This window comes from Tilletiopsis washingtonensis (genome assembly GCF_003144115.1).
Source record: "Tilletiopsis washingtonensis strain MCA 4186 unplaced genomic scaffold FA09scaffold_6, whole genome shotgun sequence".
NCBI lineage: Eukaryota > Fungi > Basidiomycota > Exobasidiomycetes > Entylomatales > Tilletiopsis > Tilletiopsis washingtonensis.
In genome coordinates, this window is record NW_020312003.1 from 46,770 (window position 1) to 69,133 (window position 22,364).

Here is a 22,364-nt window from a genome sequence, read left to right on the forward strand (position 1 = left end):
AGAAGGAGGCGGCCGGGCGTGCCGTAGTGGATGTGCACGCACGGCGGGGCGTGGGGGATGAATGGGGTGCAGCGAGACGGGCCGGAAGGATGCGCGCGCGGCGAAGCGTGACCCGACGCGCGCCGCTCCTTCTCGCGCCGCGTGCACTCGCCCGCTGACAGCGAAAGCCTCAGTCGCACCGTCAGGAGAACAGACTGTTTCTGCGTCTCAGTCTCGACGACAGGCAAGCATACATCACAGCGAGTCTCACACACGGCACCCGCTGTGCCGTGCGCTGCTCGTGGGGCTGCGATGGCGCGGAGGAACCGCGCGCGGCGGCAGCGCACTCGGGAAATCGCTTCGCGGGGGGGTCGCGGATGCGTCTCGCGGACCTCGCCAGACCCGGACATGCAGGTTGGGCGGCGAGTTGTATTGCTCCCACGCCTTTCTGAAGCCGCACTACCGCCTGGCCGCGCGAGTTCGTATTCACGCCTCCTGCGCGAGAGCTGGCCGACAGCTGCGCTGGCCCAACACCAGACATGGCCGGTGCGCGTCTCCCGTCACTTCCTTCCTTCCTGCCACACCTCCAGTCCAGAGCCTGCTCCGCCCAGCCACTTATCCTTAACTCGCACTGGCGGCGCCTCCTCCCGCTCTCGCTCCCTCACTTATCCTCCGCGCTCACGTCGCTCGGCTGCTGTGCGGCCGAAGCGTGCCGTCTAGCACCGGCTGCACCACTCAGCTCGGGCGGAGCAGCGAGCAGACCCGTCGGCTCGCTGCGCTGGACAAGCGCTGGCTGCACTGCTGCGTGCGGTAGCGGCTGAGTCAGAAAGCACAGCCAGGAGTCGTGGTGCGCCTCGCTGCACTGCCTGCCCAGCATGGCGTCGCTCCTGCTCCGGCTGTTCAACTCGGACTACTTCAGCCCGCACCTGGCGCTGTCCTAGTGAGTCGACCGGCGAGCGGAGGCGTATCGCCGTACTCACGACTGTCTGCAGCCTCAAGACATACTCGGACAGCATCGGCATCACTGTGAGTCGGCTGGCGACGTGCTCGCTGCGCCCAGTCCGCGCGGCACCGAGCTCTTGCTCACGCGCCTCCTGGCGTGCGCAGTGGTACTTGGTCGAGCGGTTCCGCAGTGACTTTCCGTCGGAGGAGGTCGACTTCTACTGGCCGCAGCTGTGGTTAGTGCCGCTGCTGCTAGGTGCCCTGCATGCTGCTCACGCGAGGGCGACACAGCTATCTGCTTCTGAGCCGGCCGAGCGAGTCACGCGCGCTCGAGTCGTTTGTGCTCCAGCGCTGCGATGAGCAGGTCCATGTTGCGCTCCTTGTGAGTACATTGCGCGAGCTCGCTGAGGAGTGTGCTCATCATTGGCCTTCGCAGACGCTCTGGTACTTCCAGGCAGCGCTGTCCGACCTCAGCAGCGCGCCGCACTCGCCGTCATTTATGATCTGCCAGCGGGTTTTCAACGCATGCCAGCGCATTCTCTTCGACGACCCGCTCTCTTCGACCTCGCTGATCTCGACCACCACGTCATCGTCGTCCGTGGTCACCGGCTCTCGCCGCTCGCGCCTCGTTGTGGCCGCGCGCTCGAAGGCGGCACCCAAGGTGCTGCCTTCCAACGTGAAGGCCAGCATGGTCGGCCTTGGCGCAGTGCTCGCGAGCGTGCCGGGCATGCCGTCGCTAGCACAGATCTCGGGCAGAGTTGCAGTCGAGCAAGGGCGCAAGAAGCCTCTGGGCCTCGACAGGGCGGAGCTTGAAGGCACAGCAGACGCCGGACGCTTCTCAGGCTCTTCGGACGATGAAGAGTTCGAGGATGACGAGGGCGCGGGCGAAGCCGACGAGACAGACGAGGCGAAGGGCACCGGTCAGGGCAGCGGCGCTGAGTCTGCGTCGGACGGCAAAGCCTTGGCTGCCAATGGGGCGGAGGCCGAGAAGAGCGCGCCGCCCACGCTGCGCTCGCAGACGATGCCTGCGGGTGCCGCGAGCTCGCTCACTCCCGGTGGCATTCTCAAGCCGCCGAGCAAGCCAGCAGCATCGCCGCCGACCAGCGCCAATCCGTTTGCAAGCTTTGCGTCGCGCTTCGATGCTGGCTTCTCCGACTTCCGCGACAAGGCTGCTGCTGCCGTGGGCGACGCGCTGGGCCAGACGTTCGGCGTCGACTTTGTGCCGGGGCCGGAGTCAAGCCGGAAGCCCAAGGCGCCGCCTGCCTGGCACCCGCAGCGTCGGAGACCGCGCCTCTCGCTAGAGCAGGGCGCCAACCGCTTCCGGTCGGCACCCAATCTCGCAATGGCGCGTCACGGCGGCAATGCCTCGCCCTTTGCATCGACAACGACGTTTGCTGAGGCGACCGGCGGCGCCGCTCCGAACGCAGACGCGGTGCTGGCGCAGTACGATCCAGAGGCCCGGCGGCGTCTGCTGCGATCCAACTACTGCCGCGTCCAGACGCAGTTCCTGCTCACGCTGCAGGACATATCGGCGCGCATGCTGCTGATACCCAAGCCGGCACGACTCTCCGCGCTCAGGGCCGAGCTGACGCAGCTGAACCATTCGCTGCCGAGCGAAGTCTGCTTTCCGCTGTGGTGCCGTGCAGAGGCACGAGACGGAGCCGAGGCCAGTGCGACGAAACCGCCGGAAGAGGAAGAGGGCGAGAGCATGGCGGCCAAGCACCGCGCCGGGCGCCACCACCGCGTGGTGCGCATCAACCCGTCCGAGGCAGTCGTGCTGAACTCGGCGGATCGCGTGCCGTTCCTGCTGCACGTCGAGGTGCTTCACGACGACTTGGACTTCGATCCAGACAGGCGGCAAAACCGCGAGAGTCTCAAGAAGCTCGTTGTGCAGGAGGACACGCGGCGGAGAAAGTTTGCCTCCTCGCGCAGCTTTGCGCTCTCCGACTCGAGCCGCGACCACAGCATTGGAGCACGCGAGGACGCGACTGCGTCGTCCAGCACGCCTGCGACGCCTGGACTGTCGTCCGACGATCCCATGGCACTCGCTGAGTCAACAGGCTCGAACACCGCTGCGCCGCCGCCCGCGCCGGAGGTGGCCACTGCGCAAGTTCCGTTGTCGTCGCCTCTGCGCGCCGAATATGCGGTGCCCGAGGATGATGGAGAGGAAGTGGACCTGACTGAGCAGGCATTCGGGTCCGACCTTGCGGCCTTTGGCGAGGAGAGGGAAGCAGGCTCCAGCGACGAGGACGACCTCACGGCGATGAACCGCGACCACGACACTGCAGCCTGGACCTCGGCGCGCGGCGCCAAGCAAAAGGCCGAGCAGGCCGCCGCGCAGTTCTCGCTAGACGAGTACTCGGAGCGGATGCGCACGGCGGCAGTCATGCTTGCGCAGCTCAACCAGAGCACCAATGCCGCAGCGCACCCGATCGTGGCGCACAACCCGAACGTCAGCGCCACGGCACAGGGTGGCTGGAGCAGCTGGCTGACCGGCACGAGCTGGGCCGGCGTCGTGGCGCCCACCAAGAGCGAGGCTGGACAGGGCAGCGCGGGCATCACTGCGCCAGTCACCGGCAGTACTGCGCCAGCCGCGCCGCGGGCGTCGACTTCGGGCGCCGTGTCGGAAGGCATGGCGCAGGCTCTTGCTGCAGGTGCGCCTGGCGGTGCCAAGGTGCTGCACGCTGACACGGAGGCGATCCGGCGGCGCATCATGCAGGAGATGATGGCGCTGGAAGAGGAACGCATGGAGCGCATGAACGCCGCCGGACGGCACGTCGGCCGCGGCCGGCGCCGCACCAACGAGCCCGACGAGGACGAGGAGACGGTGATGCGCGCCGTCAACAAGGACGACCCGTCGGCGGCCATGTTCCGCGAGTCGTGGGCGATGAAGAAGGCGCGCATCCGTGCCTCGAGCCCGTACGGGCATCTCGAGTCGTGGGACGTCTTCTCGGTCATCGTCAAGACTGGCGCGGACCTGCGGCAGGAGCAGCTCGCCGTGCAGCTCATCTCCGAGTTTGGCCGCATCTGGAAGGAGACGCAGTCGCGCTGCTGGGTGCGCTACTTCCGCATCCTCGTCACGAGCGAGAACTCGGGCCTCATGGAGACGGTCACCGACGCCGTGTCCGTGCACTCGATCAAGAAGGAGGCCTACTCGCGGCGCGTCGCCGAGGGCAAGATCGGCACGTACAATCTCTACGACCACTTCTGCGACGTGCGTACTGCTCCCGCTCTGCTTTTGCGGTCGTTGCTGACTGACCTCTCCTTCTAGTCCTTCGGCGAGCCGTCGTCGTCGAAGTTCAACCGCGCGCGCGAGCGCTTCATGGAGTCGCTGGCCGCCTACTCGATCATCTCGTACCTGCTGCAGATCAAGGACCGGCACAACGGCAACATCCTCATCGACGGCGACGGGCGCCTGATTCGTGAGTCGGATGTGCGAGCCGCTCGCGCTGCATTGCTCATGCGCGCCGCAGACATCGACTTTGGCTTCATGCTCGGCATCTCGCCCGGCGGCGTCGGCTTCGAGGCGGCGCCGTTCAAGCTGACGCAGGACTACATTGACATCATCGGCGGCACCGAGAGCCCCAAGTGGGCCGAGTTCAAGCTGCTGGTGCAGCACGGCTTCCGCGATGTGCGCAAACACGCCGAGCGCATCATCATGATGATCGAGCTGATGCAGCGAGGTGCGTGGCAGCCGCAGGCCGCATGCCGGCCGCCCGCTGACTTCCAACCTGCCCACACCAGACTCGAAGCTGCCGTGCTTCTCGCTCGGCGAGCTCACCGCGTCGAATCTGCGCGACCGCTTCCAGCTCGGCCTCAGCTCGTCGCAGAGCGACGCCTTCGTCGACCGCCTCGTCGAGTCGTCGGCCAACTCGGTGTTCACGCGCCTCTACGACCGATACCAGTGCGTGTGCCCTGCGCACACCTCGCCCCGTCCAGTGCTGACCCTCCGGCCAGATATCATGCTCAGGGCGTGCTATGAGATCCTCTCGCGGCGTCCGGGAGGAAACACCGCCGTCACCCGCCTCTATACCCGCCGCTCCCTGCATGCGCCGTGATGTATCAACCTCTCTCGCGCTGCTGCCCGCCTTGCAGTGGCGGCAAGCATCCATTGCAAAAGAAGAGCATCTGAGACCCAGTCGGCGATGCTCGAGGGAAGAGCGGGCCTTCGGGCAGCCCCCGAGCCACGCAGCGCCGTGCGTGGGCTTTGCAGGGTCTGCTGCGCGCACCTCGATCTAGGGCAGTCCGAGGCACTGCCGGCTGTTCCGCCCTTACTTCTGCCCATACCGCTGCTTGCGCCCGAGGTCGAAGGGCACGTACCTGTCGCGCGCATGTGTCAGAGGTGCACACGCGGACAGCAGCTGGCGCCGCGACTCACTTGTACTTGACCATGTGTGCAATCTGGCGCCGCATGGTTATCCCGAACAGCACGAAGAAGTAGAGGACGAGGATCGGCACGAACACGGGAATGTCGAACGCCCGCGTGATCGTGCAGCCGAGCGAGATGAGCACGGCCTGCGTCGCAGAGAGCCAGAACTGGAGCGCGCGGCGAGGTCAGCAACAGGGCTTGCAGCGGATCGAGGCTGCGCGCCAAACAGCGCTCATCCGAGCGCGTGTCACCCTCTCTGCCAGGAACCCACAGCTCGGAGCCCGCCGCACAGCAGTGGCTCGACCCAGCATGTCCACTCCTCGCAGCATCCAAGATTGCCGCCCTGCGCGACTTCTTGCTTCGCATCACGGCTGCCAGGAAGAGCCGATACCTTCGCCGCTCTGCCCGCAAGACCCTCACAGCAAGTCTACAGCACGGGCGCATCCGCTAATCAGCCGCATGCGCCTCTGCACTCACCTTGAACTCTGGCAGTCTCCGGATGAAGGGCCGGAACTCCTCCTCTGGCTGCGTCGCGCCAAACATGCCGCTCATCAGCCCACCACCGCCGCCGCCGCCGCGCGGGAACGACGCCGCCGAGGCCGACGTGGGCAGGCCCGGCTCGCCGTCCTCCATGTCCTGCTCGGCCAGGTCCTCGTTGATGGAAGGGTCGAACTTGGGCTGCAGGAAGGCGAGGAAGAGGTTGAGGAGGTAGATGAAGAGGGCGTAGCAAACTGGTGACAGAAGGTGTCAGCCAAGAGGCAAGTACGACAGGTGCGGTGCAGGCAGGTACCGCAGTCATCGCTGCGCTGCTGCCAGGCTCCGTGCATCGTCGCCAGCCCGCTACACTGCTACCGTGCGCTGCGCTGCTCGCTCGTCGCTGCACGCTGTCCTGCGCCGCGCTGCTCGCTCATCGCTGCACCACTGCACACGCACCGATGTACCAGCCCTGCCCGAAGATGACGCGCAGCATGAAGAGCGCCAGCAGCGCGCCCGTGGTGCCCCAGCGGCGCGCCGTGTAAGGGGTGGTGGAGTCGAGGAAGACCTGCACGCGCTGCTGTGCCGCGTTGCTCTGGCGCAGCAGGTTCTGCATGACGGGCGGCGACGAGTCGAGCTCGTCTCCCTGCGGCTGCATCATGGTGGGCGGCAGTGCGGGGGCTGCGAGCGGGCGGCGCTGGGGAATAGCCAGAGCGCTGGTGCTGGAAGATGTGGCAGCAAGGCAGGAAGCAAGCCGGCGCGCCGCGCGTGTTGCCGGACGCGGCGGAGGCCCGGTGCCTGCGCCACGTTGCGCGCTCAGCAGCACCGCCCAGCTTCCTGCTCCCACGCCTGTCTGTCACGTGCGACGCCTGGGCCCTGGCTGCCTCGCTTGGCCTTGCGCTGGCCTCCTTCTCCTCCACATCCCTCTCTGCCAAGCACGCTGCGATGGCCAGCGCTCCCGCCGCAGCGCCGCCGGCGCCGGGCTCGGCCTTTGCGCTGCTCTCGCTGCGCCCCACCTTCACGCAGGGCCTGCTCGTGGGCCAGCTGAGCATCGTCGTGCTGCTGCTCATCCTGCTGCGCTTCCTCCTCTTTGCCGACCCCGACGCCTCGCCGTCGCGCCGCCGCCAGCGCGGGCCCATCAGCGCGCCCTCGGCGTGGCCCTCGTCGGCGCGCAAGAACGCCGCAGCACCGCCGCCGCCACTGCGCAGCACGCCGCGTGTGCCGCCGCGGCACCTGGCCGAGCGCGCCGGCTACGACGTCGGCGCCCACGCGCCCGAGAGCACCGACTGGGTCAACGTGCTGCTCGCGCTGGCGCTGCACGGCTACCGCGAGGATCTGGCGGCGGGCAATGAGGGTGGCGCCCGCGCGGCCGTGGAGCACATTCTCAATGCCGCGGTGGAGGGCAAGACGGCCGGGACGCTCCTGGTGAGTACGGGTGAACGCACACCGATGCCTGCTCGGCATGGACACAAGAGCAGCAGGCTTCTTTCGGCGCCCAGGGCTGAGGCAGCGCTCTCCAGGATCGCATCACTGTAACATCAGTCGACATCGGCAACGCCTTTCCGCACCTTTCCGACGTGCGCGTGCGGCCATCAGACGAAGCCGGCGGCCTGGTGAGTGCGCCAGCCCATGTAACAAACAGAGTCTCAGCTCATGGTCCGTGCAGCGCATCGAGGCAGAGATCGAGTACGTCGACCAGATCGAGCTCAGCATCGAGACGCAGCTCGTCGTCAACTACCCGCGGCCGCGCTTTGCGATCCTGCCGATCTCGCTGGGCCTCATTATCGAGCGGCTCAGCGGCACGGTGCGTCTGCCGCAGTGAGGCGCATGCGCGTCGTCGCTCACGTTTCCTCCGCAGATCTCCATCGAGCTGGTCTCGAGCTCCAGCACGCCCGCAGACGCACGCAGCCGGCATGCCGTGCGCCTCTCGCTGCACCCCGACTTTGCGCTCGATGCACGCGCCTCGAGCCAGCTGGGCTCGCGCGCCAAGCTCGTCGACGTGCCCAAGCTCGAGCAGATCCTCGTCGAGCGGCTGCGCGCCGCCGTGCACGCGCGCCTCGTGTGGCCGCGCTTCGTCTCGCTCTCGCTGCCAGACTTGGTGGCGTCTGCCCTGCTGCCGCGCGTCGTCGAAGCGGCAGTGACGGCCGCTGCGACGGCCTCGCCGCCCACGCCCGGTGCACAGGGCGAGACGCGCGAACAGATGCTTGGCCGCCAGGCCTCGGCGCGCGCCGCTGGCGCTCTCGGTCCCGGCGGCGGTCTCTTCTTCGAGCATCCGCACGCGGCCCACGCACACGCGCGCGAGACGGGCAGCAGCGTCTCGGGCAGTGCATTCCCGCCGTCCGCCTCAGTCGCAGGCGGGCCCAGCGCCGCTCGGCCAGGCTTCGCGCGCGCACCCTCATCCCACCTGCGTAGCATGCCGCTGCAGCACGAGCCGCAGCACATCCCGGCCGTCGAGGCATGGCGCAACCACGCGAGCGCAGCGACAGGCGTTGAGCTGCGCGCCGGTGCCGACGCACGACAGCGCAACGCGCGGTGACACTGGGACGGCGGCTGCAAATGGAATTGTTGCCCGCTGCATGTGACGCGACCTTTTGGCGCTTGATGAACCTCTCACAGCTCGCGGTCAGCATCGACCAGGCGGATGAGGTGCGAGTAGAAGTCGACGAGGCGCGCATCGGCAGTGAAGTGCTCGTTGACGCTGTGCACGCCAAAGCCCGTGCCGAGGCCTGTGGCGTCGGGCGCGAAGCTGGCCGGGCCGTAGCGGAAAATGCTGAGGCGAGAGGAGCGTGAGCGAGTGCGAGTGGAGCAAGAGCGCGAGCCGGCTCACTTGCGCGTCAGCGACCAGTAGTAGCGCGTGTCGGTGTTGCCCTGCATCGTCGCGGGCACCTGCGAGCGGGACATCAGCGCACGGACGAAACCCTCGACGCAGGCAGACTCACAACCGTGACACCCTCGCCGCCGCTCAGCACCGGCAGGCCGTCCTCGTCCACGCGGTACGTGTCGCGGATGACCGAGCTGAGCAGCCGGAAGGCATGCGCGTCCTTGCCGACGACCGGCGTGCGCGGCGCGGGCTCCAGTGAGCCGGCCCACTCGGCGACAGTGATCTTGCCCAGGAAGGGCGCGGAGGGGTCCGCCTTGCCGCTGCAGGATCGACACGTGTCAGCTCTCAGCGACACGGACAAACACAGGCCAAGCGCACCTCAGGTCCTCGCCGAACGCCTCCAGCGAGAGATGGAAGTCCTTGGCCGCCTGGCGCAGCAGCTTGCGGTACATCTCCTTGACCGCCTCGACGTTGGACCACGTGGCGATGCGGTGGTCGATGGAGGCCTCGACGCCCTCGGGCAGCGCGTTGATCTTGGTGCCGCCATGGATGATGTCGATGGCGCGCGTGGTGAAGAGCGGGCTGGCAGGACAGAGTCAGCATGAGTGATTCGACTGCATGGTGAGGCAGCTCACTTGGCCAGCTGGCGAGGCAGCACCTCGAGCACGCGCTGCTCGGCGCGCTTGATGCGGCGGTCGCGGCCGCTCGACGGCGTGAGGCGGTCAAGCGCGAGTGCCGCGCGTGCGAGCCACGACATGCTTGAGTGGTCGACGTCGATCGACGAGCGACGCGCCCAAGCCAGGTCGCGCAGTGCACGGCGCACATTGTCGGGCATCCTGGGCGAGTGGCGCAGGCAGAGCAGCTGCTTCAGCGGCGCGGACTCGCCGGCGGGGAAGCGGCGCTCCTCGGGCGCCTTCTCCATGGCAGTGAGGATGGAGGCGAGCATGCCGATCGACGTGTGCACGGGCGCGCCGCTCGAGTGGCCGCCGGGCGTGTCGATGCGCAGCGCAATGTGCGCCTGTCCCTTCTCCTCGACGGCAACGATGGCAACGGGCATGCCCAGCGCGTCGTTCTTGCCAAAGTTGGGCGTGCCCTCGTCGAGCAGCAGCGCCACGCTGTCCTTGCCGAGGCGCTCCTCGAGCGCCTTGGCCAGATGGCCGCCGCCGTGCGGGCCGCTGGCCTCCTCGTCGAAGCCAAACGCCACGATGATGGTGCGCGCGGGCGAGAACTCGGCCTCGGGGTCGAGCAGCGCCTCGAGCGTGCTCATGATGCCAATCACCCATGCCTTGGCATCGTGGCTGCCGCGGCCCCACACGGTGCCGTTCTCGTAGTGGCCCGAGAACGGCGGGAAGCGCCAGCTGCCGACGGTCTGCGGGTCGACGGGCACGACGTCTGCGCGGGGACGTGAGCGAAGGTACTGGCTGTGTGCTGCGGTGTGCTCACCCTGGTGCGCCGTCAGCAGGATCGGCTTGAGGCTCTTGTCGCTGCCCTGCCACGTGTAGAGGAGCGCGTGCGAGTTGACAAGCTCGCGCTTAACGGGGCCATCCTCGGCGTGCGTGCGCGGAAAGGCGTCGGCGAGAAAGTTACGGAACGGCTCGAAGCGCGTCTGCCAGCGCTCGTTGTCGTCGGCGGGCGAGGGCCAGTTGTCGCCGACGCTCGTGTCGAGCTGCACGGCGCGCGAGAGGCGCTCGGCGTACGTGTCGACGGAGGGGATGGGCGTGGGGTACATGGCCACGTGCGGCGCCTGCTGCGGGCAGTCGCTGTTAGCGGGGTGCGGTGCGGCGGCGGCCTCGAGCTGCGCGGCGAGCCAGCTGAAGCTGCCGGCGGGGCGCAGGGCGGGCGCCAGCGCATTGCCGCCCTGCCACAGGCTGGCGCCGACGAGGAGCAGCAGCGAGGCGAGCAGCGCACGCGCCCACGGCGGCGATGCCGTGCGGCTGCGTCGCGGTGCTGCGCCGGCGGGCAGCAGTGGGGCCTTCTCGAAGTGAGCTGGCATGCTTGGTGATGGTGGTGTGAGGGAGAGGAGGGGACGGCGCCGATGCCGCTGCGGGGCCCTTCGCTTGCCTGCGCCGCTCCGGCTTCTTCGGCTGCCGCGCCGACGCGCACGGAGCATCGGCCGATCTGCCGGACGCGCCGCTCCACATGCGTCTATGTGCACCCTTCCTTCGCGCTCAAGCTGCTGCCTGCCGAGCGTGCTGCTCGGCGAGAAGATGGCCTTGATGCGCAGGCAACATGCTGACGGGCACCGAGCTGTGGATGTGGCAGAGAAGGTGGCCAGAGGTATGGCAAGAGCAGGCAGAGTCGAGCAGCGGCTGAGGCGGGGCCTCTTCGTCACTCGGCGATGCCTGTGCCTGGCTGCTGACGCGCGTGGGAACGATCGTCCGGCGCCCCTCCGTCCATGCGTCCTGCGTCGCGATGGCAACTCTGACTCGCAGCTCTTCCGCCTTGACCCTCATCTTGCACTGAGCTTTTGAGTGCAAAATGCCGAGAGTACCTTGCAGCATCGCTCGGTGAGCTTCGCGAGCCTTGTCGTCCCGCCTGTGCGCATAGAACTCTGGCCCTCTGTGTGTGTCGAACGCGCGGTGACATCTCGCAAGACCTCGCGCTGGGGGCCTTGAGCGGTCGACACGACAGCGTGATTGAGCGACGCTGGCATTGTTCGGCCACGTGGCCGCACCGAGACAGCTCCCAACGACCCTGACGGCTGACTCTCTCTCTATTCCGAGCGGATCCGAGCCAGGAAGGTCCCAGATCAGAGCTCGCGCTGCAGCCGGCCTCCTATCGCGGGTCCGGCTCACGGTGGCTTTGGCACGTGCACGCCACTCGTCGACCTGGACCTCCGTTTGAAGCCCAGTCTGTCTTGGCAGCGCCTTGGTTCCCACGACAGCGATGCTGGAGGTGGTTCGTAGACGATAGCGGCTCCTCTCAGAGCCGGCCTCGGAGGGGGAGCTCAGGGCGCGACACGGCCGCGCGCTGTTTCTCTTTCCCGCGCTTGCATGCCGGCCGTCACGCGCGACGCGCCGCACACTTCCTTGAGAGATCACGATAAGCCGCGCGCCGCACGCGAGGCTTGCGCTCGGCACCGAGCAGAGAGCGGGAGGCCCAGCGCTGCACTGGCACGTGGAGCTGCGGTCTCGCTGCCTTATGCAGCGAGGCGTGCCTGCGACGCCCTGCACATGCTGATGGTGCCTGGCAATTGGCGCTCCTCCAGCGCGCGGAGCCGCACCTCGAGGCGGGAGCGGCCAAGTCCAGGGTCCGCCCGGGCGCGTGAGCAAGTCCGGGCTGCGATATCGCGGCGCTGGGCTGAGCGCCAGACGCAGGCACGCAGCACCCGCAGCCTCAGCCTGCAGCGCTGCGTCGTCGGGCAATTGCGGCGTGCTGCGTCGATGGCCGAAGCCACTCGCTGCCCGCTGAGCTGCGTCTAGAAGCCCTCTCATCCGGCCTCGGAGCCTCGGCGGCGAGCTGGCACTGCTGCTGCCTTGCTCTCGCACTCCTCTCCTGCGGAAGCGAGCCCCTGCAGCCACGCGGCGCCGGCGCCGAGAGGCGCGTGCGGCCCGGCGGCGCATGAGCGCGGGGCCCTGCGGCATGAGCGAGGCTGGGGGTGCGCCAGCAGCAGCGCCAGGGGCGGGGCTCGCTGCACCTCCGGCTGCCATCCACCCACCGCTCGGCTCCGAGCACACTCCCGCCTCGGTGAGGGTGCAGCGCCAGCAGGCGCAGCCAGCCAACGCGCTGGCTTATCGATCCGCTCGGCCAGCGCAGCAGCCACCGGCGCCGTCGCAGCGAGTGCCCGCCGAATGTGGGGCCAGCGAGCCGGGCAAGGGCTAATCGCGGGAACGCGCTGCGGCGCCAGGCACAGATTGGCCGTCGCCGCCGCCGACGCTCGCCTCACCCCTGGGCGATCGCACGGCTCTCGCACCCACGCGCGCGTCGCGCTCCTGCGCGGGGCATGCTGCGATGCACCTCCGCAGTCGGAGGCGCCACCGTCCTGGACCACGCCAGTCCGGGAGCGTCGCCGTGTATCGCGCTATCGCCAGGGCTGGCGCCTCAAGGCCTTAAAGACGGAGGTGCTCGACGTAGACACTGCTCCGTCCGCACCACCCATCCCTCCGACTCACCACCCCTAGTTCCCCATCATGACCAAGGCTCCCGCTCTCGGCGTGGCCATCGGCGACAGCGCCGATGCGCACCTGCCCTCGCCGTTCCGCAGCGACGTCTCGCTCGCCGAGTACATGTACTAGTAAGTTGCGCCTGGCCTCCGCCTGCCGCCGACGATAGCTGATCACCTTCCTCCAGCGCACGCCTGCAGCGCGAGGAGGAGCAGCTGCGCGCCTCGGGCCAGAGCATCCGCAGCGCGACGCCCGAGAGCACGAGCAAGGACGACGCCGAGAAGGGCCCCACCACGCTCGACCACGACTACCCGGCCGCCGCGGCCGACGACGGCCTCGCGTCGCCGCAGTTCGACGGCCTCAGCGCCGCGCAGCGCCGCGTCACCCATGAGCTGCTCAAGCTGCGCAACACCGAGTGGAAGGGCGTCCTCTTCCTCATCTGCTGCGACATCCTCGGCCCCTTCAACGCGCCGTATGCCATCGCGCAGATGGGCTTGGTGCCCGGCGTGATCCTCGTGAGTCGGTCCACAGCTGCGCCAGTCCCGTCCCGGTTGCTCACCCTACTGCCGCAGTACATCGTCATGGGCATGACGGCCTTCTGGGGCGCCATGCTGCTCCTCATGCTCTTCCTCAAGCTCGACTCGGCGCGCTACCCGCTGCGCACGTACGGCGACCTGGCCACGCGCCTGCTCGGCCCGTGGATGGGCGGCATCGCCATTGCGCTGTGAGTCGATCTGGCCGGGCGCGACGCTGTGCCATCGTGCGAGGCCTTGCCACTCACCCTTCCTTCTCTCCAGGCAAGCCATTCAGCTGGTCATCAACGTCGGTATCATCTGCCTGAGCAATGGCCAGGCGCTCTCGCAGATCGTCACCGGCTCCGGACGCACCATGTGCTTCTCGCTCGCCGTGTCCGTCACCATGTTCCTCGGCATGATCACCGGACAGATCCGCACGCTGCGCAACGTCGGACACTTTGCCACGGCGTCGGTCGGCCTCAACATCGTCATCTGCCTCATGTGCATGATCGGCGCCGCCAAGTACGGGCCCAACATCGCCGCGGCGCAGGCGGCGTTCGGCGAGGACTACCCCTGGAGCAACGGCACGCCGGTGATCATTGAGGCATTCGTCAGCACTCCGCTGCAGGCGACGCTCGTCGGCCTGGGCAACGCCGTATTTGCGTTCGGCGGCGCCTCGATCTTCCTCGAAATCCTCTCCGAGATGAAGAACCCGCGCGATTTTTGGAAGAGCGCCCTCATCGGACAGTCCCTCATCCTCGTCGTGTACCTGGTGATGGCGACGACGGTGTATAGGTGAGTCTGGCCAAATCACCTTGGCGCATCATTGCTAATGTCGCGCCGTCAGCAAACAGGGGCAATTCTCGATGCCGGCCGCCTATCTCGGCCTCAACTCGTACGGACTGCAGACTGCTGCCAACGCGATGTCAATTGTGACGCTGTCGATCGCCGCGCTGCTCTACGGCAACATTGGCCTCAAGGTGCTCTACAAGCTCGTCGTCGAGGGCGCGCTGAAGGGCCCGACGCTCAGCACGCGCCGCGGACGCATGCTCTGGTCGCCGCTCATCATCGTGTACTGGGGCCTGGCCTTCGTGGTGCGTCGTTCGCCGTTGGTCTGGCTGGCGAAGCTTTGCTGACGCGTCGCCCTCTCCAGATCGGCTCCAGCATCCCGCAGCTCGGAGGCCTGACCGCCGTGCTCGGCTTCGTCTGCATCGGCGCCTTCTCGTTTGCCTTCCCCTTCCGTGAGTCGCTCTGGCTGGTCAGCGCTCGGGCGATGACTGACGCACTCACCCCGGCCTGCAGAGTTCACCCTGACGTACTTCCTCAAGCGCGACGCGCAGCTGCCCGAGGAGGCCTTCGAGCCCGGCCGCGAGAGCGTCACCGTCGACTCGTGGGTCAGTGCCTCGCGCTGGCGCCGCGCCATCACGACGGGCGACGTGGACCTGACGCTCGGCCTGCGCGCCAAGCCGTTCCTCGTGCACGGCACGTGGGTCAAGGTGCTGCTGCTCGTCTGCTGTCTCGCCAGCTACGCCCTCGCCGGCCTCGGCCTCTACGGCACCGTGCTGGCCCTCGCCGATGCCTTCAGCGGCGGAGGCGCGGCAACCAGCTTCGGCTGCGCGGCGCCCTCGTAGGCGCGGGTTTTACGCCGGCTCCCGTTCCTTCTTGGCGAGGCGCGGCACCTCTTCCTCCTCTCCTCCCTCTTTCCTCCTCCGTCTCTGGCGTCACTGTGTTCCGATACCTCGCTCCTGGCTTCACTTTATGCGTTTACTCCTGATGAGCTTGTTTGATCTATGTTTCATTCCTCACTGCTCGGTGGGTGTCAGCCGGCTGGACTTGCCGCGCAGTCCTCATGGCTGCGTGTGCCGTCTGACTCACGTAGCAGCTGCTCCCGGCCCCCGCCCCTTGGCCGTCTCAAACGAGACCGTCGCCTGACTCTCGTTGCGCAGCATCTCGACCTCGCCCTTGCGGCGCACATGCAGCGTCTCCGACGGCGGCTCGTCGCACAGAAAGGCGGCAATGTGCGCCAGCAGCTCGGCGCGGCTGGCGGCCGTGCTGCCGCCGCGCACGCCCTTGCCCGTCTTGCTGATGATCTTGACGTCGACGCGAGCGCCGATGCCCTTGCGGTGCAGGTGCTGGCGCGCCTGCTGCAGGCGGTGCTGCACGTCGTGCGGCGTGGCGCTCCAGGTGAGCACGAGCTCCTTGATGGCGCCGGCGCCCTTGGCTGTGGGCGCAGCATCACCAGCGGCCCCGCCGGCGGCGGCCAGCTTCTTCTCTGCGCGGCGGGCCTTCTCCTTGTCGAACTCGGCCTTCTTGTCGACGAGGCGGCAGATGGGCAGCGTCTCGTCGTCGCCGGCGCTGACCTGCTGCAGCCAGTAGCGCGTGGGGTCGATGGAGCGCAGGATCGACGCCGGCGACTGCGGCTGCTCGTGCAGCGAGCCCGTGTCGGGGTCGACGAGGCGCACAAGGCGCGCCCGGATGGCGTGGTCGCGGATCGGCGGCGCGGCCAGGCGCACTGCTGAAGCGTGCAGCGGCCGCACGGCCAGCGGCTGGCGCGAGCTCGAGGCGAGGAGCGAGCGGCGGCCGAGCGCGGCGCTGAGCCGCAGCGGGGCGAGTGCGGCCATGGTGTGGTGATGGGAAGAAGGAGCAGCGCGGCACGAAGGAGAGCAGCGCGCACGCGACTCGATCGCCTCGACTCACCTCGCCGCTGCTCCACACGCCGCGCGCCTCGCTTCCGACCACCACCTCCGCCGCGCTCAACGCACACCCAGGCCAGCGCACGCTCGCCTCTGCGCCCGCGGCCAGCATGTCCGTCGCGCCCGAGGAGGCCGCCGTGCCCGTCGCGGATGCGCCGCAGTACCGCTACCTGCAGGAGATCTCGCAGATGGTGCGTCGCGCCGCTGCCGGTGCGGCGAGGGCTGCCTGACGCGCGGCGTGCAGATCTTTGTGTTTGCAGGCATCACCGATCCGCACACAGACGTCGTCAAGCTCGGTGCGTCACACGTGCTTCTGCAACGCCGCATGGGCTGACGCAGCCCCGCAGTGGAGGACATTGTGCGCTGCCAGGTGCTCGAGCTCGTGCGTCACAGGTGTGCGGCTCGCATGTGCTCTCAACTCACGCCTCTCGTCGCCAGATCATCCAGTCGCGCCGCCTCTCGCAGCGCCGCGCCTCGCGCACCGTCGCGCCCGAGGACCTCATCTTCCTCATCCGCACCGACCGCGCAAAGGTGAACCGCCTCAAGACGTACCTCAGCTGGAAGGACGTGCGCAAGAACGCAAAGGACAGCGAGGGCGGCGAGGCGGGCGAGGAGGATGCGGGTGAGTGGGCACAGGCGCAGTGCATCGTCTCAGCCCGCATGTCTGCATAGAGGGCATGCATGGCTGACGCTGCATGGCAGAGGCGCTGCCCCGTTCGAAAGCCAAGAAGATCCGCCTGCCGTGGGAGCTGAGCACCATGTTCTCCGAGCATCTCACGAGCGGCGCCTCGGCCTCGGCGGCCGCGGGCATCATGGAGCAGGAGGAGGAGGACGACGAGGACGACGTCGAGGCGCTCGAGGACAGCCTGCAGCGCCTGCGCGACGCCGACGAGGCGACGCGGCGCATGACGCGCGAGGAGTACGTGCACTACTCGGAGTGCCGCCAGGCGTCCTTCACCTTCCGCAAGAGTGGGTGTGGAGCGTCTTTGAGCGCCACAGCATGCAGCTGATGCCCTCTTCCTGTCGGCAGGCAAGAAGTTCCGCGACTTCATCAACTTTGCCGCGTACAGCGACGTCAAGCCCAACGACGACATCATCGACATCCTCGGCTTTCTGGCGTTCGAGGTGGTGCGCGAGCTGTGCGTCGGCGCCATGGCCATCAAGGCCGAGCTCGAGGGCTCGTCTGCCGCCGGGCCGTCACGCACTGTCGCACCCGCTGCCTCGTCGTCGTCGCTCGACGGCGAGACGCGCGAAGACGGCGCGGCAGGCAGTAGCAGCACGGGCGGCAAGCGGCGCCTCGACTCGCCCGAGGAGAGCCGTGCGGGCGCAAAGCGGCGGCGCAGCAACTCGCCCGACGAGGCATGCACGCTCTTCACCATGCCGCCCGTCAAGGAGAGCAGCCTGATGCCGGCGCACATCCAGGAGGCGTTTGCGCGTCTGCAGCGCAAGGCGCCTGCGCTCGGCACGGGCTGGGGCGGGCGGCCGGGAGGGCTGCGTCGCACCCGTGTGCGTGTCATCTGAAGCGTCTCGCCTCTGTCTCAGCCGTCTGCGCCCACCTGTATTCTACCATTTCGCAACCGCATCGTCACCGTGCTCACGCTGCGTCGCATGCATCTGTGTATTAGCGTGCCGCCGAGGGCTGCCGCCCGTCTCTGGGTGGGCACGGCTCTCTGCGCGCGGTGTGTAGTGCAGCGACAAGGTCGCGAGTGCTGGGCGTGATAGAAGTACGGGGTCTGGAGGGAGGAGTGGCGGACTGAGGCGGCCAGGATGCATGTCGAGTCCGGCACTGCAAGCAGCGGACAGTCTAGAGGTCGAACAGGTGCGTCTGCACGCAAATAAAGAGGGACTGCGAGGAGGAGAGTGCACACCCAGCGAGAGGCTGCTCTCACTGGCGCGTCTTTGCAAACGGCTGGAAGCCCTGCGGCGGCGTCGGAGAGCCGAAGTCCTCGTGCATCTCGAGCAGCAGGCGCATGGCGTTGCGTGCATGCCCACGCGACGGGTCCTCCCACGGCCGGCTCGACGACTGGCTCGTCTCGGACGACTGCACGGTGTCGAAGGGATACGGCAGCATAGTCTGCGGCAGCGGGGCTTGTCAGTGCGTGCTCATCCGATCCCCTCCTCGCACCCAGCTCACCTTCAGCGTCTCGTACATCACGAGCGTAGCGCCGAATTGCGGACTTGACCGCAGCACGCGCGCCGCCGAGCCCTTGAAGAGCGCCTTGGGGCCCTCGTCGCGCATGATCTTGCGGAAGCAGTCGGCAATGCCGTTGTACGTCGCCTGGCCCTTGCGCGCCTCGACCTGCAGGCGCGTCTTGATGACGTCGGCCGGCGTCGTGAAGAAGGCGGCGGGCATGCCGGCAATGCTCGCCGACGCCAGCAGCTCGCCGAAGCTGAGCTTCTTGCCGCCCTTGCCCTCGTTGAACACGTCGCCCTTGAGGTGCGCGTAGGCGGTAAAGTACACAGCGCTGAAGGGAATGTCGCGCATCAGGCACGCCGAGGCGCCGCGGTACAGGCCGACGAGGCCGAGCGAGCGGACGATGTGCATCGCGCCGCGCGCCACGCGGTCCGCACCCTCGGACTTGGCCAGCTCGCCCGCCACCTGCAGGCGAATCTTGACGATCTCGAGCGGGTTCGTGAAGATCTACAAGCGCGCGCGTCAGCTCTGCCAATGCGCGCGCGGAATGCGGCGCCGACGCACCACCTGGCAACCACCGGCCGCACCGCCCGCAAACAGCTCCCAGGGCAATGTGATGGCGCCCGTGTTGGGGTCCTTGGCGTGCGCGCGGACAAGGTCGTTGACTGTGAGCTTGATGGCCTTTTCTGGCGCCACGCCCTGGATTGGAGCGCGTGAGCTCTCCCGTGCATCGGCCTACGCGCACGCAGCGACGCACCAGCAATTGCGGGCCCAGGCCGGAGTAGAAGCCGCGGAAGCCCTCGTTGCGGAACACCTTGCGCACGCAGTCCATGCTGTTCTTGTACATTTGCGGCTCACCGACAACCGACGACCTGCGCGCAGCGGGTGTGAGTGCCAGAGGGCAACTTCTGCTCCTCTGCGGCACGCGTAACGCGCACGAGCGCGCATCGCTCGTCCCTGCGCGCGCACTGCACCCGGCACATCGCAGCGCGCCGATTGCGCGCAACTGCTCGCCTCCAGCCGCACTCACCGCTGGTTCTGCATGCGCGTCTTGACGAGGTCGATGGGGTACACGAGCGTGGCGCCCGTGGCGCCGGCAATGCCGCCGAGGCCGAAGTTGTATGCCGAGTGTGCCGCCTCGGCCAGCACGCTGACGGCGACCTTCTCCGCCTCCTCTACCGTGCTCTCCGCCTTCTCCTGCGACTGCTTCGCCTTCGGCGGGCCACGCACGCGCGGCGGCGGCAGCGGGTGCGGGTCCAGGTCGTCGGAGATCATCAGCTCGTGGCAAATGAGCGTCTCTTCTGGCGACGAGCCGGCCACCGTCGAGGCCTTGTACGAGAGCATGCCTGGCGACGACGCTGCCACCTCGCGCTGGAAGGCATCGAGGTGCTTTTGAAACGCCGGCGTGGCGCGTGTCGGCGCATACACCTGGGAGAAGAGATGAGCTTTCGTTTCGAGGTGTGCAGACCTCGTAGGTGTGGCGCCTGCCAGCAGCAGCAGCAGCAGCAGCAGCAGCAGCAGCAGCGGCAGCAGCTGCGGCCAGATCTTCGCGCGCATGCAACGCGCGAAGATCGCCGGCCGCCTGCACTTTCGAGCCACAGGCCAGGCGTGGACCTTCACAAGGCACGCCAGCGCCTGGCGGACTACCAGAGCTGTGCTAGCTCATGCTCCGCAGCTCGGCTCTGCAAGGATCGCTCGAGCTGGGCGAGCCCGATGCATCGGGCGCAGGGAGCCGCCCGTCCGGCAATCTCGCGCAGAGGAGCTCAGCCCTCTGAGGCACCAGCTACTGCACAGCTCAGAGCTCATCGCAGCTCGCAAACGCCCAGCACAGCTTGTCGCCCAGCGCGGCGCATCCCAATCCTCCTGCTGCTGTGCTCTCGCACACCTCGCATCTCGCGGCACACGCACCTTTGCCGTCAGCGTGAAGCGGCCCTCGCCGGGCAGATGCGGCACGACGACCTGGTGCGCATGCTGGTAGCGCTCCACGTCGTCCTCCTCTGCGTCGGATGCCGGCGACTGCGGCGCCGGCGCGTCGCAGTGCAGCGGCTGGAAGAAGCCGGAGAGGAAGCGCGACATGGCGGGCAGGCGGCGGCCTGAGACGGGCACGGATCTCCGAACGAGGATGGACGAGAAGAGGCGGACGCGAGAGGCGGTGCCGCACAGAGAAGGCGCCGGGCCGGGTGCGTTGAGGAGGTGAGGGTCAGAGAGAAGTGGAGTGCTGCTGCGATCGTGCTGGGCGAGTCAGACGCCGGCTCGAGCTCGGCAGCGCTCGAGGCGCGCGGCGGTGTTGCTGCCGCTGCTCCAGCGCCCGCAGGCCGCAGCCGCGAGAGGCGCGCGCCGCACATCCCCGGCCGGCCGCCGTGCTCGGCGCGCATGCGGCGACGCCCGCCGCCCTCGCCCTCGGCGCAGCGGGCGAGATTTGCGTGCCGCTGTCACTCCCGCCCCGGCGCGCAACATGGTCACAGCGAGCGCCTTCAGAGCACGCTGAGGGTACTCAGAGGATCACCTTCGATCCTTCTGCTCAGGCGGGCCCGCCCACCGCTGCTTGCAAGCTCCACGCTGGCGGCGAGACGATCTTCTCGCTGATCGCTGGCCCGCCTGGGCTGAAACGTCCGACCGGCGCGAGGCGCTGCCGTGCCGCGGCGTCTCTCTCGTGCTGGCGCGTGGAAGGTGCGGCGCGTTGATGCTGACATAAGCAGCGCTCCCAGCCGCCGGCCTCTGGGCGCATCTCGCACGCCGCGCTCGCAGCGCTGCGTCTGCTGGCTCCGAGCTCCTCCCCCGCCTCGCCTGGCCCGTCCGCACCGAGCAGGCAACGCCGAGTGCCGTGCCTCATACCCCGCCAGCCTTGCGGCTGCGCACAGCCTAGCATGGCGCCACCATCCTCCAGCTCGTCGTCGCAACAGCACGATGAGGCGCCATCCGCCGCGCCGCCGCCGCGCCGCAAGATCACGCTGCACATCGGCGCCGCTCGTCTCGCAGCCGCCCGCGCTGCTGCCGCATCAGGGACAGGCACGCCGCAGGCCTCGCCGCGCACCGAAGTAGCTGCACCCTCGCTGGCTGGCACAGGGGCTGCGTCGAGCTCGGGCAAGGGCAAGGCGCGCAGCAGCGGCGATGGCAGTGCGCCGTCGACGCCGCGCGCCGCCGCCGCGCCGGCACAGGCGCCATCAGCCAAGCGCCGCACCCTCTCCAGCGCTGCGCCGCCTGCTGCCGATGCCATGCTGCCACCAAGCAGCAGCTCGGCCCTCACGTCGCCGCCACAGTCGTCGCTGGCCGGGTCGTCGAGCAGCAGCATGCCGGCGCCGGCCGTGCCGCGGCGGCGCTCGCGCAGCGGCTCGGCCTCGTCGGCCTCGTCCAGCAGCAGCAGCTCCTCGTCTCGCGGCTCGGCGCCGCCGCCGCCGTCGGCGCCAGGTGCAGCTCCACCGGCCAAGCGCGTTCGCCCACCGCGCGTGCTGAAGCGCAAGCCGCTGCGCGTGGCGCTCGAGCGCGTGCTCACCCAGCTGCAGCGCCGCGACACGTACGGCTTCTTCCTCGAGCCCGTCAATCCAGACGAGGTGCCGGGCTACACGGACGTCATCAAGGAGCCCATGGACTTTGCGAAGATGGAGAAACGGCTGCACAGCGGCGCATACAGGCGGCAGGACGAGTTCCAGGTGCGTGCTCTGCGCTTGGCTGTCCGGCGCACCGGTCTGCGCTGCTGATGCGCACCCTGCCACACAGCGCGATCTCCTGCTCGTCACCGGCAACGCACAGACGTTCAACCAGCCGGGCAGCATCTACTCCAACGAGGCAGCACGCCTCGAGCGCTGGGGCGTACGCGCCATCGCACGCGAGAGCGGCGCGGCGATTCTGCCAGAAGAGGAAGAGGCAGCGGCAGCGGCCGCCCTCGCCAGTGCCGGCGGGCCCTCGCGCATGAGCGCGGCGCGGGCGCGGGCGCGCACCTCCGCAACACCGCGCCTTCCCGGCACGCCCGGCGTCAAGCAGGAGGAAGGCGAGGATGAGGGAGACGGCGACGAAGGCGACGGCATGGATTGGGAGGGCTCAGACGGCGACAGCTCGACGGCCGACCGCCGCGACCGCAGCGTCACGGCGACCGATCGCTTCCGCATGCCCAGCAACGTCTCGCGCATCGCCAGCCCCGAGACACTGCGCCGGCGCATGCAGCTGGGCGCCGCACGCGGCAAGAAGTCGAAGAACAAGGGCGCACCGCCGGGCTTCTTCAGCAGCTCGGGCCCAGGCACGCCAGGCGTCGCTCCCGCGCCGCCGCCGCTCGCTGCCGTCACGACGACGAGCAACTTTGCGTTTGAGAATGACGGCTCCATCGACCTGGACTCCTT

At 68.4% G+C, this 22,364-nt stretch overlaps 9 protein-coding genes across 9 annotated transcripts; 5 read left to right on the top strand and 4 right to left on the bottom strand.

Annotated features, from left to right (window-relative positions):
* Positions 1-553: 553 nt before the first annotated feature.
* Positions 554-5,057, top strand: FA09DRAFT_328682 (hypothetical protein). Its single transcript, XM_025741873.1, has 9 exons — positions 554-919; positions 972-1,005; positions 1,087-1,157; positions 1,213-1,303; positions 1,358-4,135; positions 4,193-4,343; positions 4,395-4,604; positions 4,666-4,825; positions 4,879-5,057. Exons 1-9 carry the CDS (start codon positions 855-857, stop codon positions 4,901-4,903), a joined length of 3,585 nt encoding a protein of 1,194 aa, XP_025599532.1. The 5' UTR covers positions 554-854; the 3' UTR covers positions 4,904-5,057.
* On the bottom strand, positions 4,904-6,395 carry FA09DRAFT_305939 (retrieval of early ER protein Rer1). The gene is made up of 4 exons (XM_025740519.1): positions 6,224-6,395; positions 5,768-6,021; positions 5,300-5,457; positions 4,904-5,241 (listed from the first exon to the last, which is right to left on the bottom strand). Exons 1-4 carry the CDS (start codon positions 6,378-6,380, stop codon positions 5,193-5,195), a joined length of 618 nt encoding a protein of 205 aa, XP_025599533.1. The 5' UTR covers positions 6,381-6,395; the 3' UTR covers positions 4,904-5,192.
* Positions 6,396-6,982: 587 nt separating this feature from the next.
* Positions 6,983-7,577, top strand: FA09DRAFT_286093 (hypothetical protein; the record flags this gene model as incomplete). The annotated part of the gene is made up of 3 exons (XM_025739896.1): positions 6,983-7,199; positions 7,307-7,377; positions 7,431-7,577. Coding segments are annotated over 3 exons (435 nt in total), but the record flags the coding sequence as incomplete, so codon positions are not given.
* Positions 7,578-8,275: 698 nt separating this feature from the next.
* Positions 8,276-10,595, bottom strand: FA09DRAFT_223870 (carboxypeptidase S). The gene is made up of 6 exons (XM_025739564.1): positions 10,029-10,595; positions 9,221-9,977; positions 8,964-9,167; positions 8,704-8,905; positions 8,592-8,650; positions 8,276-8,534 (listed from the first exon to the last, which is right to left on the bottom strand). Exons 1-6 carry the CDS (start codon positions 10,576-10,578, stop codon positions 8,375-8,377), a joined length of 1,932 nt encoding a protein of 643 aa, XP_025599535.1. The 5' UTR covers positions 10,579-10,595; the 3' UTR covers positions 8,276-8,374.
* A 2,120-nt stretch (positions 10,596-12,715) lies between these two features.
* On the top strand, positions 12,716-14,834 carry FA09DRAFT_359307 (hypothetical protein; the record flags this gene model as incomplete). Its single annotated transcript, XM_025745089.1, has 7 exons — positions 12,716-12,819; positions 12,876-13,203; positions 13,261-13,412; positions 13,486-13,998; positions 14,051-14,297; positions 14,357-14,444; positions 14,506-14,834. The coding sequence occupies 7 exons, from the start codon at positions 12,716-12,718 to the stop codon at positions 14,832-14,834; spliced, it is 1,761 nt and encodes a 586-aa protein (XP_025599536.1).
* Positions 14,835-14,998: 164 nt separating this feature from the next.
* Positions 14,999-15,835, bottom strand: FA09DRAFT_359308 (hypothetical protein; the record flags this gene model as incomplete). The annotated part of the gene is made up of 2 exons (XM_025745090.1): positions 15,079-15,835; positions 14,999-15,008 (listed from the first exon to the last, which is right to left on the bottom strand). The coding sequence occupies exons 1-2, from the start codon at positions 15,822-15,824 to the stop codon at positions 14,999-15,001; spliced, it is 756 nt and encodes a 251-aa protein (XP_025599537.1). The 5' UTR covers positions 15,825-15,835.
* Positions 15,836-16,006: 171 nt separating this feature from the next.
* Positions 16,007-17,506, top strand: FA09DRAFT_359309 (TFIID-18kDa-domain-containing protein; the record flags this gene model as incomplete). Its single annotated transcript, XM_025745091.1, has 6 exons — positions 16,007-16,087; positions 16,141-16,192; positions 16,244-16,278; positions 16,335-16,518; positions 16,599-16,865; positions 16,927-17,506. The coding sequence occupies 6 exons, from the start codon at positions 16,007-16,009 to the stop codon at positions 17,415-17,417; spliced, it is 1,110 nt and encodes a 369-aa protein (XP_025599538.1). The 3' UTR covers positions 17,418-17,506.
* A 4-nt stretch (positions 17,507-17,510) lies between these two features.
* FA09DRAFT_305953 (mitochondrial carrier) lies at positions 17,511-20,216 on the bottom strand. Its single transcript, XM_025740520.1, has 6 exons — positions 19,939-20,216; positions 19,061-19,458; positions 18,788-18,902; positions 18,595-18,729; positions 18,031-18,537; positions 17,511-17,970 (listed from the first exon to the last, which is right to left on the bottom strand). The coding sequence occupies exons 1-6, from the start codon at positions 20,104-20,106 to the stop codon at positions 17,782-17,784; spliced, it is 1,512 nt and encodes a 503-aa protein (XP_025599539.1). The 5' UTR covers positions 20,107-20,216; the 3' UTR covers positions 17,511-17,781.
* A 1,338-nt stretch (positions 20,217-21,554) lies between these two features.
* Positions 21,555-21,831, top strand: FA09DRAFT_288290 (Bromodomain-containing protein; the record flags this gene model as incomplete). The annotated part of the gene is made up of 2 exons (XM_025739928.1): positions 21,555-21,680; positions 21,748-21,831. Coding segments are annotated over 2 exons (210 nt in total), but the record flags the coding sequence as incomplete, so codon positions are not given.
* Positions 21,832-22,364: the final 533 nt, after the last annotated feature.

What these genes read in the sequence shown, in the direction of transcription:
- FA09DRAFT_305953 (XM_025740520.1), bottom strand. Translation starts at nt 20,106, where the DNA reads ATGTCGCGCTTCCTCTCCGGCTTCTTCCAGCCGCTGCACTGCGACGCG. An exon ending in GCTTCACGCTGACGGCAAAG is followed by an intron (nt 19,459 to 19,938) that starts GTGCGTGTGCCG and finishes CTCTTCTCCCAG; the next exon opens with GTGTATGCGCCGACACGCGC. An exon ending in ACGCGCATGCAGAACCAGCG is followed by an intron (nt 18,903 to 19,060) that starts GTGAGTGCGGCT and finishes CGCTGCGCGCAG; the next exon opens with GTCGTCGGTTGTCGGTGAGC.
- FA09DRAFT_305939 (XM_025740519.1), bottom strand. Translation starts at nt 6,380, where the DNA reads ATGCAGAACCTGCTGCGCCAGAGCAACGCGGCACAGCAGCGCGTGCAG. An exon ending in CGGGCAGGGCTGGTACATCG is followed by an intron (nt 6,022 to 6,223) that starts GTGCGTGTGCAG and finishes TTCTGTCACCAG; the next exon opens with TTTGCTACGCCCTCTTCATC. An exon ending in GCACACATGGTCAAGTACAA is followed by an intron (nt 5,242 to 5,299) that starts GTGAGTCGCGGC and finishes TGCGCGCGACAG; the next exon opens with GTACGTGCCCTTCGACCTCG.
- FA09DRAFT_328682 (XM_025741873.1), top strand. Translation starts at nt 855, where the DNA reads ATGGCGTCGCTCCTGCTCCGGCTGTTCAACTCGGACTACTTCAGCCCG. An exon ending in TTCTACTGGCCGCAGCTGTG is followed by an intron (nt 1,158 to 1,212) that starts GTTAGTGCCGCT and finishes AGGGCGACACAG; the next exon opens with CTATCTGCTTCTGAGCCGGC. An exon ending in CGGCGACGGGCGCCTGATTC is followed by an intron (nt 4,344 to 4,394) that starts GTGAGTCGGATG and finishes TGCGCGCCGCAG; the next exon opens with ACATCGACTTTGGCTTCATG.
- FA09DRAFT_223870 (XM_025739564.1), bottom strand. Translation starts at nt 10,578, where the DNA reads ATGCCAGCTCACTTCGAGAAGGCCCCACTGCTGCCCGCCGGCGCAGCA. An exon ending in CCTGCTGACGGCGCACCAGG is followed by an intron (nt 9,978 to 10,028) that starts GTGAGCACACCG and finishes GTCCCCGCGCAG; the next exon opens with ACGTCGTGCCCGTCGACCCG. An exon ending in GCGTTCGGCGAGGACCTGAG is followed by an intron (nt 8,906 to 8,963) that starts GTGCGCTTGGCC and finishes TCGATCCTGCAG; the next exon opens with CGGCAAGGCGGACCCCTCCG.